Source organism: Stegostoma tigrinum, chromosome 35 (assembly GCF_030684315.1).
Source record: "Stegostoma tigrinum isolate sSteTig4 chromosome 35, sSteTig4.hap1, whole genome shotgun sequence".
Lineage (NCBI taxonomy): Eukaryota > Metazoa > Chordata > Chondrichthyes > Orectolobiformes > Stegostomatidae > Stegostoma > Stegostoma tigrinum.
The window spans coordinates 23,389,677-23,403,566 of record NC_081388.1 but is presented as its reverse complement, the minus strand read 5'-3'; the positions used below and the strand labels follow the sequence as shown (position 1 = coordinate 23,403,566).

At 46.2% G+C, this 13,890-nt stretch overlaps 1 protein-coding gene across 2 annotated transcripts in view; it reads left to right on the top strand.

Annotated features, from left to right (window-relative positions):
• Positions 1 to 4,297: 4,297 nt before the first annotated feature.
• LOC125447613 (intercellular adhesion molecule 1-like) overlaps positions 4,298 to 13,890 on the top strand; it is a 35,950-nt gene continuing 26,357 nt past the window's right edge. For both annotated transcript variants that reach the window (XM_059639799.1, XM_059639798.1), the window contains exon 1: positions 4,298 to 4,613. In XM_059639799.1, coding sequence (XP_059495782.1) covers positions 4,547 to 4,613 — 67 coding nt within the window. In that variant the 5' untranslated portion in view covers positions 4,298 to 4,546. The remainder of the gene's footprint in view (positions 4,614 to 13,890) is intronic.

The window sequence follows — 13,890 nt, the reverse complement described above, 5'->3', positions numbered from 1 at the left end:
CAGTTGGATACAAAATTGGCTAGCCAGCTGGAGACAGAGGATAGTGGTGAGGGTCATCGTTCAGACTGAAAGCCTGTGATTGGAGGTGTGCTGAAGATGCTGGGTCCACTGTTGTTTATCATTTATATAAATAATCTGGATGTGAATATAGGAGATATGGTTAGTAAGTTTGCAGATCACACCAAAATTGGTGGTGTCGGTTTTTTTTCATTCACTGGATGAGGGTGCCACTGGCTAGGGCAGCATTTATTGCCCATCCCTAATTGCCCAGAGGGCAGTTAAGAATCAACCACATTGTTGTGGGTCTGGAGTCACATGTAGGTCAGACCAGATAAGGGTGGCAGTTTCCTTCCCCAAAGAACATTAGTGAACCAGATGGATTTTTCCCAACAATCGACAATGGATTCACAGTCATCGTTAGATTGTTAATTCCAGACATTTATTGAATTCAGCTTCCACCACCTGCCACGGCAGGATTCAAACCAGGATCCCCAGAACATAGTCTGGGTCTCTGGGTTAACAGTCCAGCGATGATACCACTAGGCCATTGCATCTGCTTGAATAGTGATGTAGCGGACAGGGAAGAGGGTTTCTAAGATTACAGTGGGATCTTGATCAATTGAGCCAGTGGGCTGAGGAATGGCAGGTGGGGTTTAATTTGGATAAATGTGAGGTGTTGCATTTTGGGAAGATAAGCCAGGGCATGACTTACACAGTTCATGGTTGGACCCTGGAGAGTGTTGTCAAACAGAAAGACCTAAGGGTTCAGGTACATGGTTCCTTGGAAGTAGTGTCACAGATGAACAGGGTGGTGAAGAAGGTGTTTGGCACATTTGCCTTCATTGGCCAGAGCATTGAGTACAGGAGTTGGGAGGTCATGTTGCAGCTGTGCAGGGCATTGATAAGGCCACATTTGGAATACTGCGTACAATTCTGGTCACTCTGCTATAGGAAGGATATTATTAAACTTGAGAGGGTACAAAAAAAATTACAAGGATATTGCTGGATTGGAGGGTTTGAGCTATGGGGAGAGACTGAATGGGCTGGAACTTTTCTCCCTGGAGCTTCAGAGGCTGAGACGCGATCTTATAGAGGTTTATAAAATCATGAGGGGCATGGGTAGGGTAAGTAGCCAAGGCCTTTCACCCAGGGTGGGGGAGACCAAAACCAGAGGGGCATAGGTTTAAGGTGAGAGGAGAAAGATTAAAATATGACCTGAGGAGCAATGTTATCATGCAGAGGGTAGTGTGTGTATGAAATGAGCTGCCAGAGGAAGTGGTGGAGGCTGATACAGTTACATCATGGAAAAGACATTTGGACAGGTACATGAGTAGTACGGGTTTAGAGGATATGGGCCAAATGCTGACAAATGGGATTAGCTCAGGTTAGGAAACCTGTTTGGCCTGGTTGGCCAAAGGGCCTGTTTCCATGCTGTATGATGTTATGCCTCTATGACATGAGATTATTTATCCTGGAGCAGAGGAGACTGAGGGAATCATGTTTGAGACGTATAAAATGATGGTAGGGATAGATTAGGTAGACAGGAGGAAGGATCAATGAGTAGGGGAGGATGTTAAGTTTAAGGTAAGGGTTAGGGGGATTTGAGGGGATGGATGGGCATTTGAGGGAATGTGATGAAGATTCTTTTCACTCAGAAGATAGTGGAAGTCTGGAACTCACTGCCTGTAAAGATGGCCAAGGTAGAAACACTCATAACATTGAACCTGCCTCACAGTGCCATGGACTTGGGCTCGATTCCATCCTTGGGTGACTGTGTGAGTGACGTTTGTACATTCTGCCACAGCTCAAAGATGTGCAGGCTAAGAGGATTGGCCATTCTAAATTGCCTGTAGTGCCCAGGGATGTGCAGGTTAGATGGATTAGCTATGGGAGATGCAGGGTTACAGGGATAGGATGGACAGGGGGTGTAGGTCTGGGTAAGATGCTCTTTGGAGGGTCAGTGCGGACCTGATGGTCTGAATTGCCTGCTTCTACACTATAGGGATTCTATGACTATATGAAGTAGTTAGATATATACCTGCAATGCTAATGCATGCAAAGGTATGGGCCAACTGCTAGAAAAAGGGATTAGAATAGTTAGGTGGACATTTTTGACTGGACAGAGCTGATAGGCCAAGGGGCCTTTTAGTTTTTTAAGTGCCTTAAGCTTGAAGAAAGTCAGTTTATTTCCTCTTTCCAGTTGCTGTTACCTGTAATTGATTTACAAACCAGCGAAAGGATCTGAAGATGGAAGATTGTCAAGCAGTGTTCTGATCAGCAAAAGGGATCATTTCAGCCATTCTGTTGATAGGGACCATTGAACTGCCTTTGCAACCTTTTGTCTGCCCACAATACCCATAAGCTGTTTGCCTTTCTCTATGTATGTATGTGTGTTTAGTAGGAGAGTTTAAAGGAATGTAGGAGTGTTTGCTAGGTAGGGTTAAATGCTGATTGGTTAATGGTTGTTTATCTTAGCTAGAATCTATTTATTTGTAATGAGTGGTTATCCTTGCTCGACACAGGAACCTGTTCTGTGTTATCTCCCAAACTAAAAGACAGGCAAATCAGAGAACTTTGCCTAATTTTTAAAATATCTTTAACTTCTGTGACCACTCTAGGAATACAGGGTCTTGACTTCCAGTTTGTGACCCTCATGAGGTATATGACCCTTCATCCCACATGTCAAACAATATATATTCATAAACAGGCCTAGCATATTTTAGCTCTTTCTGCCATTAAAATGTGTGTGTGTATACTATATGGAGATTTATGATATGATTTTATATGGACATATGGCTGAGATGTTATCATATGTATTTCCACCCCCATTTACTGGAGAAGTGCTCCCTGATATCACCCCCAACAACTTTACCTTTGTTTACAACTCCCTCAGCAGAGAAAATAGCTTCTATCAACATTGTGAACCCTTGCAATGGTCATAATTATTTCAATTAGACCACTGCTTAATCTTCTAAACAAAAGGGAATACAAACCTAATTTCTGCAATTTTATAATTTAATCATCAGTGACCTGGTATCATTCTGGTACACTCCAAATTTCAGTAAATGCTTAAAGGTAAATAGTGCCCAGAACTGAACTCAGTACAGTGCTCAAAACAAACTTTCACTCAACTTCCATTCCAGCTTCCTTGAAATTAAGGCCAACATTCCAGGAGCATTTCAAATTATTTTTTGTACCTATCCTTGAGTTTCATTTAATTCTAAGACTCCTAAATCTTCCTGCTCCTTCACAGTTTAGGCTTTTAACCAGTTGGAAAATACTCCAATCCAATTTTCTTAATCGAATGTCGATAACCTCGCACTTACCCACATGGAACTCCATCTGTCCCTGTTGTGCTCACTCACTTTATCTAATAATCGCTCTCTACAGTCATTACTATGCATTTTAACTTAGGCTTAGCAGTGACCTTTTGTTTGGAAGATGTGTTTGCTGGAAGTTGGGTTCTATAAACCCCTTGCTGTTCCTTCATCAAGTTAATCATAGTGAAGGAATGAGGACCAAACATGAGTCCCAGGGAACTCCCACCAATCACAACTTGGCAATTTAAATCAATTTCCAATATCCCTACTATCTGCCTCCAAATTTCAAAATAACAATCTGTATTCTGAAGGAGGGTCATTGGACCCTAAACGTTAGCTCTGATTTCTCTCCACAGATGCTGCCAGACCTGCTGAGATTTCCCAGCAACTTCTGCTTTTGTTTCCAGACGAATTCCTGGGATGGCAGGACTGATGTATGGAGATAGGCTGGATTGCTTAGGACCATACTCACTTGAGTTTATAAGAATAAAGAAGGATCTCGTAGAACCCTATAAAATTCCAACACGATGAGACAGGGTGGGTGCAGAAAGGGTGGCCCTGATGGCCAGAGAGTTCAGAACAAGGGCTAATAGTTGAAGGATACCAGGTAGGTCATTTTGGACTGAGATTAGAAGGATTTTTTTTACTCGTGGAATTCTCTGCCACAGAAAACTATTGAAAACTTTGAAGGCTTTTGAGAAGGATGTAGACATAGTTACTAGGGCCTGAAAGGATCAAGGGGTATGGAGCGAAAGCAGAAACAGAGGACAGAACTGGATGATCAGCAATGATGACATGGAACGGAGAAGCAGGCTGGAAGGGCAGAATGGCCTACTCTAGCTCCTGTTCCCTCTTTCTGATGAAGCTGGAAATAAACAGCACCCTAGTTGTGCAGAACTCGCTTTATTTCCTTCTCCATTTGACGGAGAGCAGAGGAACATTGAGCTATTTTTGTTCTGATTTCTGAATAGTTTCGTTTTATTAATTTCGGGGAAAGTTTCTGATCTGTTCAGTGCTGTTTGTCTGCTGTGAATTGAATGTCTCCCATATTTGGGAGATGGCAATATATCAAATGCTGAAACAAGATGTTGGAACTATTCCTCTGGAATTTTTGCCTTGGTTTCTGAATAGCTTCCGGGAAAGGACGTAGGTCACTTTTATTAATATCGAGCTGGTGTTAGTCAGGTCGAGCACAGTTTGCCGAGCCCCAACCACGTTCCGGCGAGATGGGCTTCCAGATCATGTCACCTCATGGACTTATTCAGTTCTTGACTATCACTTCTTATGTGACAAGTAGGTAAAAACATATTTAGAATCAGTGCATGGTGTTTACTGAGTGTATTTGTGCTGCGGTTCGCGACGTGTACAGTTCTGTTTATATGCGGGCATTTCTTGTGTGCAATTGATTTTGCGTTCGAGGATTGACTTTCCTGTTATTCCTAGCCGTGAAGAACGACAATTATCGGGCACGTTTTCAGTTTGTGCTGAGGGAAGCAGAAAGACAGAGGGCTAACTTCACGGATTACGTGTTGCTGTGATTCAGTCTGCCTTGTGATAAATAAAGCTGGCTGCGATGTTTGATATGTTTGCTGGAAGTTGGGTTCTATAAGCCCCCCAGCCCACCCGGCGCAAATTCTGAACCCTCTTCGCAATTGCCCGAGCAGAGGAAGCGGTGTCTCTGGGGCTGAGTGCCCTGCGCTCCACTGAGGAATTGGAGCTTTTGAGTTCATTCACCTAGAGTTAGAGCCGCTTCTTGTGATCGGTTTCTGACGTCCGAAACTGCTAGACCCTGACAGTGTTGGGCTGTTGGTGGGTCCTGTCCCAGGACCTGGGATCTCTGCTCAAACTGCCACAAAACACACACACACACACACACACACACACAGACACACACATACACTCACAGACACACACATACACTCACAGACACGCACAGACACACACACACATACACTCACAGACACACACACAGACACATACACTCTCAGACACACACACGGACACGTACACTGACAGACACACACATACACTCACAGACACACACACAGACACACACACACACAGACACACAGGCACACACACAGAAACACACAGACACACACAGACACACAGGCACACAGACACACACGGACACACATACACTCTCAGACACAGACACACACACAGACACTCAGACACACATACACTCTCAGACACACACACAGACACACATACACTCACAGACACACACACAGGCACACACATACACTCTCAGACACACGCAGGCACACACACGGACACATACACTCACAGGCACACACATACACTCTCAGACACACAGACACACAGAGAGACACACAGACACACAGACACATACACTCTCAGACACACAGACACAGACAGACACACAGACACACAGACAGACACATACACTCTCAGACACACACACACAGACACACACAGACACACACAGACACACACACACAGACACACACAGACACAGAGAGACACACACAGACACACAGAGAGACACACACAGACACACACACACAGACACACACACACAGACACACACAGACACACAGACACACACAGACACTCAGACACACATACACTCTCAGACACACACACACACACACACACACACAGACACACAGAGAGACACACACACACAGACACGGAGCAAAGTTGGGATGTGAGAAAGTTGTTGCCCGCGATGTAAAGAATCCCTGTTTCGCGCACACAACTGTTCCTTCTGTATTTAGCATTTCAGTAGGGATCATCGGTAATAAAGATGGTGACCGTTTGAGAGGCTCAAATAACGGCAAAGTGACGGGAATTCCCTACTGAGCTGGACTGAATCTCGGCACAAGAATGTTCTCGTCTCATTGAGATAACCTATCCCTGTCCCCGGAATTGTGCGGGGACTTTCCATCCACACTCACAGCTCCCAGCACAGTATGTAGTTACATCTTCATCACCAGCAGTTACATCAGAGCTTCAACAGAAGGGGATTTTTCATTTTCCATTAACACTAAATGAAAAATGAAATTAAATGGAAGTGCACATGGGATAAAGACAGCATGAAATCTCAAGCTTTGCAACAATAGGATTCTTTTTCTTTGGAGACAGTTGCCGTTACAGTGGTTAATGAGTGTATCGGGTAGATTGAGACTGACAGTAACTGTCAGGTTTGTGTAGAGGTTCCGAGCGGCAGAATGTTCACATTCTGCCTAGGAATACCAGAGACCACGGAATCCAGGGCAATTTGGCAAATGGATCCGAAACTGGCTGGTGACCGGGAGAGAGGCTGGTGGTTGCAGATGGAGTTCCACAGGAAGGGGTGCTGCAAGCTTTGCTGTTTCTTGTGGTAGAATAATGGGCAGCACGGTGGCTCAGTGGTCAGCACTGCAGCCTCACAGCACTAGGGACCCGGGTTCGATTCCAGCCTCAGGCGACTGTCTGTGTGGAGTTTGCACATTCTCCCCGTGTCTCTGTGGGTTTCCTCCCACAGTCCAAAGATGTGCAGGCTAGGTGGATCGGCCATGCTAAGTTGCCTGCAGTGTTCAGGGGTGTGTGGGTTATAGGGGGATGGGACTGGGTGTGATGCTCCAAGGGGCGGTGTGAATTGTTGGGCCGAAGGGCCTGTTTCCACACTGTAGGGAATCTAAACCTAGGCATGAATACTGAAGGTATGATCAGTGCGTTTTGTTGGTGGGGTCTAAGTTACAAAGAGGAAAGTGTGCTTAGCTTCCAAAGGGCTTAGTCAACTCTAAATGGTAGTATGAAATTATCTTCATTGCTTATAACAGCTAATATTATATTAGTGATTATGCCACAAACTAACAATTCATACTATAAATCTGACAATTAACACTGTCACCCTAAATCAGTACATTGTACTTTCACTTGGAATGATCAAACATCGCCACAGGAGACCTTAGCCTTGATCCACACGCTGATGCTTGTCTGGCCTTCCTCTCCTGGTGCTCCCAGGGGCACCTCTGCTAATGGTGGCTTGTCCCGAGTTACCGCTCCTGAGGGTGCTTTTGTGGGGATTCTTATCCTTGGAAGCTTCTGCACCCCTTTGGGAGGATCTTCCATTCCCATCAATGGATCGATCAGGAATCGATTACCCTGATTGATCAGACCCAATCAGGCAGTGCCATGCGGACGGTAGGGTGGCCTTTGATCCTCCATTTCTGAAAGTGACAGGGGCACATATGTCAGGTAGACTTCCCAGATAAGAGTGTGAAGATGTCCCTGGGTTCCGGAGACAGCTCGATGTTTCCTATTGTCCTGGTAAATAGGTTTAGTCACTTAGTCTCTTGCATTTCCCACACTTATGCCCTCACATCCCCTCCCCCAAACAAATAGAACATAGAACAGTACAGCACAGAACAGGCCCTTCAGCCCACAATGTTGTGCTGACCATTGATCCTCATGTATGCACCCTCAAATTTCTGTGACCATATACATGTCCAGCAGTCTCTTAAATGACCCCAATGACCTTGCTTCCACAACTGCTGCTGGCAACGCATTCCATGCTCTCACAACTCTCTGCGTAAAGAACCTGCCTCTGACATCCCCTCTATACTTTCCACCAACCAGCTTGAAACTATGACCCCTCGTGATAGCCATTTCTGCCCTGGGAAATAGTCTCTGGCTATCAACTCTATCTATGCCTCTCATTATCTTGTATACCTCAATTAGGTCCCCTCTCCTCCTCCTTTTCTCCAATGAAAAGAGACCGAGCTCAGTCAACCTCTCTTCATAAGATAAGCCCTCCAGTCCAGGCAGCATCCTGGTAAACCTCCTCTGAACCCTCTCCAAAGCATCCACATCTTTCCTATAATTGGGCGCCCAGAACTGGACGCAGTATTCCAAGTGCGGTCTAACCAAAGTTTTATAGAGCTGCAACAAGATCTCACGACTCTTAAACTCAATCCCCCTGTTAATGAAAGCCAAAACACCATATGCTTTCTTCACAACCCTGTCCACTTGGGTGGCCATTTTAAGGGATCTATGTATCTGCACACCAAGATCCCTCTGTTCCTCCACGCTGCCAAGAATCCTATCCTTAATCCTGTACTCAGCTTTCAAATTCGACCTTCCAAAATGCATCACCTCGCATTTATCCAGGTTGAACTCCATCTGCCACCTCTCAGCCCATCTCTGCATCCTGTCAATGTCCCGCTGCAGCCTACAACAGCCCTCTACACTGTCAACGACACCTCCGACCTTTGTGTCGTCTGCAAACTTGCTGACCCATCCTTCAATTCCCTCGTCCAAGTCATTAATTAAAATTACAAACAGTAGAGGCCCAAGGACAGAGCCCTGTGGAACTCCACTCACCACTGACTTCCAGGCAGAATATTTTCCTTCTACTACCACTCGCTGTCTTCTGTTGGCCAGCCAATTCTGTATCCAAGCAGCTAAGTTCCCCTGTATCCCATTCCTTCTGACCTTCTGAATGAGCCTACCATGGGGAACCTTATCAAATGCCTTACTGAAGTCCATATACACCACATCCACAGCTCGATCCTCATCAACTTTTCTAGTCACATCCTCAAAAAACTCGATAAGGTTTGTAAGGCATGACCTACCCCTCACAAAGCCGTTCCCTAACTTTTCCTTATAGCCTTTTCTTAAATACTGGCACCACATTAGCCACTCTCAAGCCTTACAGCACCCCATCCATAACCATCAATGATACAAATATCTCAGCCAGGGGGCCGGTAATCTTTCCCTAGCTTGCCACAAAGTTCTGAGATACTTGATCAGGTCCAAGGAAGTTTTCTACCTTTATATACTTTAAAACCTCCAGCACCTCATCCTCTTCTGTAAATGAACTCTTTTGCCAAAGCTATCTCGTGTCCCCTTTCTGCCCCTCCTGATTTCCCTCTTAAGCATATTCCTAGTGCCCACACACTCTGTACCCAAGCAGGCCACTCAAAATGGCATAATTGGATAATGCACTAAGCATGCTGGGAGGTCAAGCCAAGCATTGGCCAGAGTGTCTGTGCAAAGATACTGAAATAAACAAGCTGCAGACCCAGACAGGCAGGCTGCAGACAGCACAATACACAAAGTGACAAAGAGATAGTAAGAACTGCACTCGGCAGCCCTCCACTCCAACCCCAACCTCACCATCAAACCCGCAGACAAGGGTGGCGCAGTGGTAATATGGCACATTGACCTCTACATCGCCGAGGCCAGACGCCAACTCTCCGACACCACCTCCTACCGCCCCCTCGATCATGACCCCACACCCGAGCACCAAACCATCATCTCCAACACCATTCATGACCTCATCGCCTCAGGGCACCTCCCACCCACAGCCTCCAACCTCATTGTTCCCCAACCCCGCACGGCCCGTTTCTATCTCCTTCCCAAAATCCACAAACCTGCCTGCCCTGGTCGACCCATCGTCTCAGCCTGCTCCTGCCCCACCGAACTCATCTCCACCTATCTGGACTCCATTTTCTCCAATTTGGTCCAGGAACTCCTACCTACGTCCGTGACACCACCCATGCCCTCCACCTCCTCCAGGGCATCCAATTCCCTGGACCCCAACACCTCATCTTCACCATGGACGTCCAGTCCCTATACACCTGCGTTCCGCATGCAGATGGCCTCAAGGCCCTCCGCTTCTTCCTGTCCCGCAGGCCCGATCAGTCCCCCTCCACCGACACCCTCATCCGCCTAGCCGAACTCGTCCTCACCCTCAACAAATTCTTTTTTGACTCCTCCCACTTCCTACAGACAAAGGGGGTGGCCATGGGCACCCGCATGGGCCCCAGCTATGCCTGCCTCTTTGTAGGTTACGTGGAACAGTCCCTCTTCTGCACCTACACAGGCCCCAAACCCCACCTCTTCCTCCATTACATTGATGACTGTATCGGCGCCGCCTCTTGCTCCCCAGAGGAGCTCGAACAGGTCATCCACTTCACCAACACCTTCCACCCCAACCTTCAGTTCACCTGGGCCATCTCCAGCACATCCCTCACCTTCCTGGACCACTCAGTCTCCATCTCAGGCAACCAGCTTGTAACTGATGTCCATTTCAAGCCCGCCGACTCCCACAGCTACCTAGAATACACCTCCTCCCACCCAGCCTCCTGCAAAAATTCCATCCCCTATTCCCAATTCCTCCGCCTCCGCCGCATCTACTCCCACGACAAGACATTCCACTCCCGCACATCCCAGATGTCCAAGTTCTTCAAGGACCGCAACTTTCCCCCCACAGTGATCGAGAACGCCCTTGACCGCGTCTCCCGTATTTCCAGCAACACATCCCTCACACCCCGCCCCCGCCACAACCGCTGAAAGAGGATCCCCCTCGTTCTCACACACCACCTTACCAACCTCCGGATACAATGCATCATCCTCCGACACTTCCGCCATCTACAATCCGACCCACCACCCAAGACATTTTTCCATCCCCACCCCTGTCTGCTTTCCGGAGAGACCACTCTCTCCGTGACTGTCTTGTTCGCTCCACACTGCCCTCCAACCCCACCACACCCGGCACCTTCCCCTGCAACCTCAGGAAATGCTACACTTGCCCCCACACCTCCTCCCTCACCCCTATCCCAGGCCCCAAGATGACTTTCCACATTAAGCAGAGGTTCACCTGCACATCTGCCAAACAGGGGGATTGAGTTTAAGAGTCGTGAGATCTTGTTGCAGCTCTATAAAACTTTGGTTAGACCGCACTTGGAATACTGCGTCCAGTTCTGGGCGCCCAATTATAGGAAAGATGTGGATGCTTTGGAGAGGGTTCAGAGGAGGTTTACCAGGATGCTGCCTGGACTGGAGGGCTTATCTTATGAAGAGAGGTTGACTGAGCTCGGTCTCTTTTCATTGGAGAAAAGGAGGAGGAGAGGGGACCTAATTGAGGTATACAAGATAATGAGAGGCATAGATAGAGTCGATAGCCAGAGACTATTTCCCAGGGCAGAAATGGCTATCACGAGGGGTCATAGTTTCAAGCTGGTTGGTAGAAAGTATAGAGGGGATGTCAGAGGCAGGTTCTTTATGCAGAGAGTTGTGAGAGCATGGAATGCGTTGCCAGCAGCAGTTGTGGAAGCAAGGTCATTGGGGTCATTTAAGAGACTGCTGGACATGTATATGGTCACAGAAATTTGAGGGTGCATACATGAGGATCAATGGTCGGCACAACATTGTGGGCTGAAGGGCCTGTTCTGTGCTGTACTGTTCTATGTTCTATGTTCTATGTTCAATAGACTGGTGAGCCTTACAACAGTGGTGGGCAAATTGTTGGAGGGGATTCTGAGGGGCAGGATTTACATGCATTTGGAAAGGCAAAATCTGATTAGGGATGGTTAGTGTGGCTTTATGCATGGGAAATCATTGTTTCACTAACTTGATTGAATTTTTCAAAGAGGTAACAAAAAAGATCAATGAAGGCAGAGCAATAGACATTGTCTACGCGGCCTCCATGATGAGGAGGTGCCAGTGTTGGACAGGGGTGGATAAGGTCAGAAATCACATGTCACCAGGTTATAGTCCAACTGGTTTACTTGAATTCACAAACTTTGGGAGTCTTGCTCCTTCTTCAGATGTCAGTGGACTTCTGCAAAGCATTTGACAAGGTTCCACATGGTAGACTGGTTAGTGAGGTTCGATCACATGGGGGAGCTAGCCATTTAGATACAAAATTGTCTTGACGGTAGGAGACAGGGGAATAGGGAGGCAATGGCCTTGTGGTGTAATCGCTTGACTGTTCATCCAGAGACCCAGATAATGTTCTGGGGACCTGAGTTTGAATCTCACTACAGCAAATGGTGGAATTTGAATTAATTAAGTATCTGGAATTAAGCATCTAATGATGACCATAACTCTGTTGTTGATTGTCAGGAAAACACATCTGGTTCACTAATGTCCTTTAGGGCAGGAAATTGCCATCCTTACCTGGTCTGACCTACATGTGACTCCAGACGTACAGCAATGCGGTTGACTCTTAACTGCCCTCTGGGCAATTAGGGATGGGTAACAAATGCTGCCTGGCCAGTGACTCCCTCATCCTGTGAATGAAAACATAAAAAGAGAGGTTGGTGGTGGAGGATTGTTTTCAGACTGGAGGCCTGTGACCAGCGGTGTGCCACAGGGATCAGTGCTGGGGCCACTGCTTTTCATGATTTATGATTTCATGATTTGGATGTGAACAAAGGAGAAACGGTTAGTAATTTTACAGACAACACCAAAATTGGAGGTGTAGAGGGCAGTGAAGAAGGTTACCTCAGAATATGATGGGACCTTGATCAGATGGGTCAATAGGCTGAGGAGTGGCAGATGGAGTTTAGATAAATGTGAGGTGTTGCATTTTACTGAGATAATTCATCAATGGGAAGGCCCTCAGGAGTATTACTGAACAAAGACACCTAGGGTTGGAAGTGCATAGTTCCTTAAAGTTGGAGCCACAGGTGGACAGGGTAGTGAAGGAGTGTTTGGAAAGGCTGTCTTCATTGGTCAGTGCATCGAGTATGGGAGTTGGGATGTCATGTTGTGGCTGTACAGGACATTGGTTTGCACATTTTTAGAATATTGAGCACAACTCTGGTCTCTCTGTTATAGGAAAGATGTTATTAACCTTGAAAGGGTTCAGAAAAAACTTAGAAGCATGTTGCCAAGGTTAGAGGGGTTGAGCAATATGGAGAGGCTGCATAGATTGAGGTTATTTTCCCTGGAGCATCAAAGGCTGAGGGATGATCTTACACAGGTATATAAAATCATGAAGGGTTGGGAAGTACAAAACTAGAGAGTTTAAGGTCGAAGGGAAAATTTTTAAAAAGAATGTGAAGAGTAACTTGTTCACGCAAAGGGTGGTGCATATATGGAACGAGCTGCCAGAAGGAGTGATGGAGGTGGGTACAATTACAACATTTACAAGGCATCTGGTACATAGGTTTAGAGGGATATGGGCCAAATGTTGCCAAATGGGATCAGGTAGGATTGGCATGTCTGGTTGGCATGGATGAGTTGGACAGAAGTGTCCATGCTGTATGAATCTATGACTCTATGAATCTCCAAGATATTTAAGAAGGTTTTTTATATAAACACTTGAATCATCTTAGAATATAAGGCAACAGACTAACTGTCGGATAATGGACAAGAATACACAGCTGCTTGATGATCAGCATGGACACAATGGGCCCAATAGCCCCTTCCTTGCTGTAAAACTCTATGATTCTAGATGGATATTAAATGGTGATAAGCTCAACAAGAACATGTAACTTTATTGGTAGGGCTGTTCAGGAAACAAAGCTATTTTGGCTGTGGGCAAGGACACTATGGTGAATTCAGAAGTGCAAATAAGTCTGGATGACAAAGGGACCACAGTTTAGAAAATTTTAATGTGGAGAGTATATTAAATAAGACAGACCAGCTGAGGGCAGTATGATATTGTATACGGCTTAAACAGGATCAGGAAGAATTTCTGGTTACAGAGCTTTCAGACATGGTAGAGGAGAGGAGAGGGATTAAAAGGAAAAGTGGGTGGCAATTTTGGTGGAAGAAACAAACATATTTTAAGGAGGGATGATAGATTGAAAGTATCATCAAATGA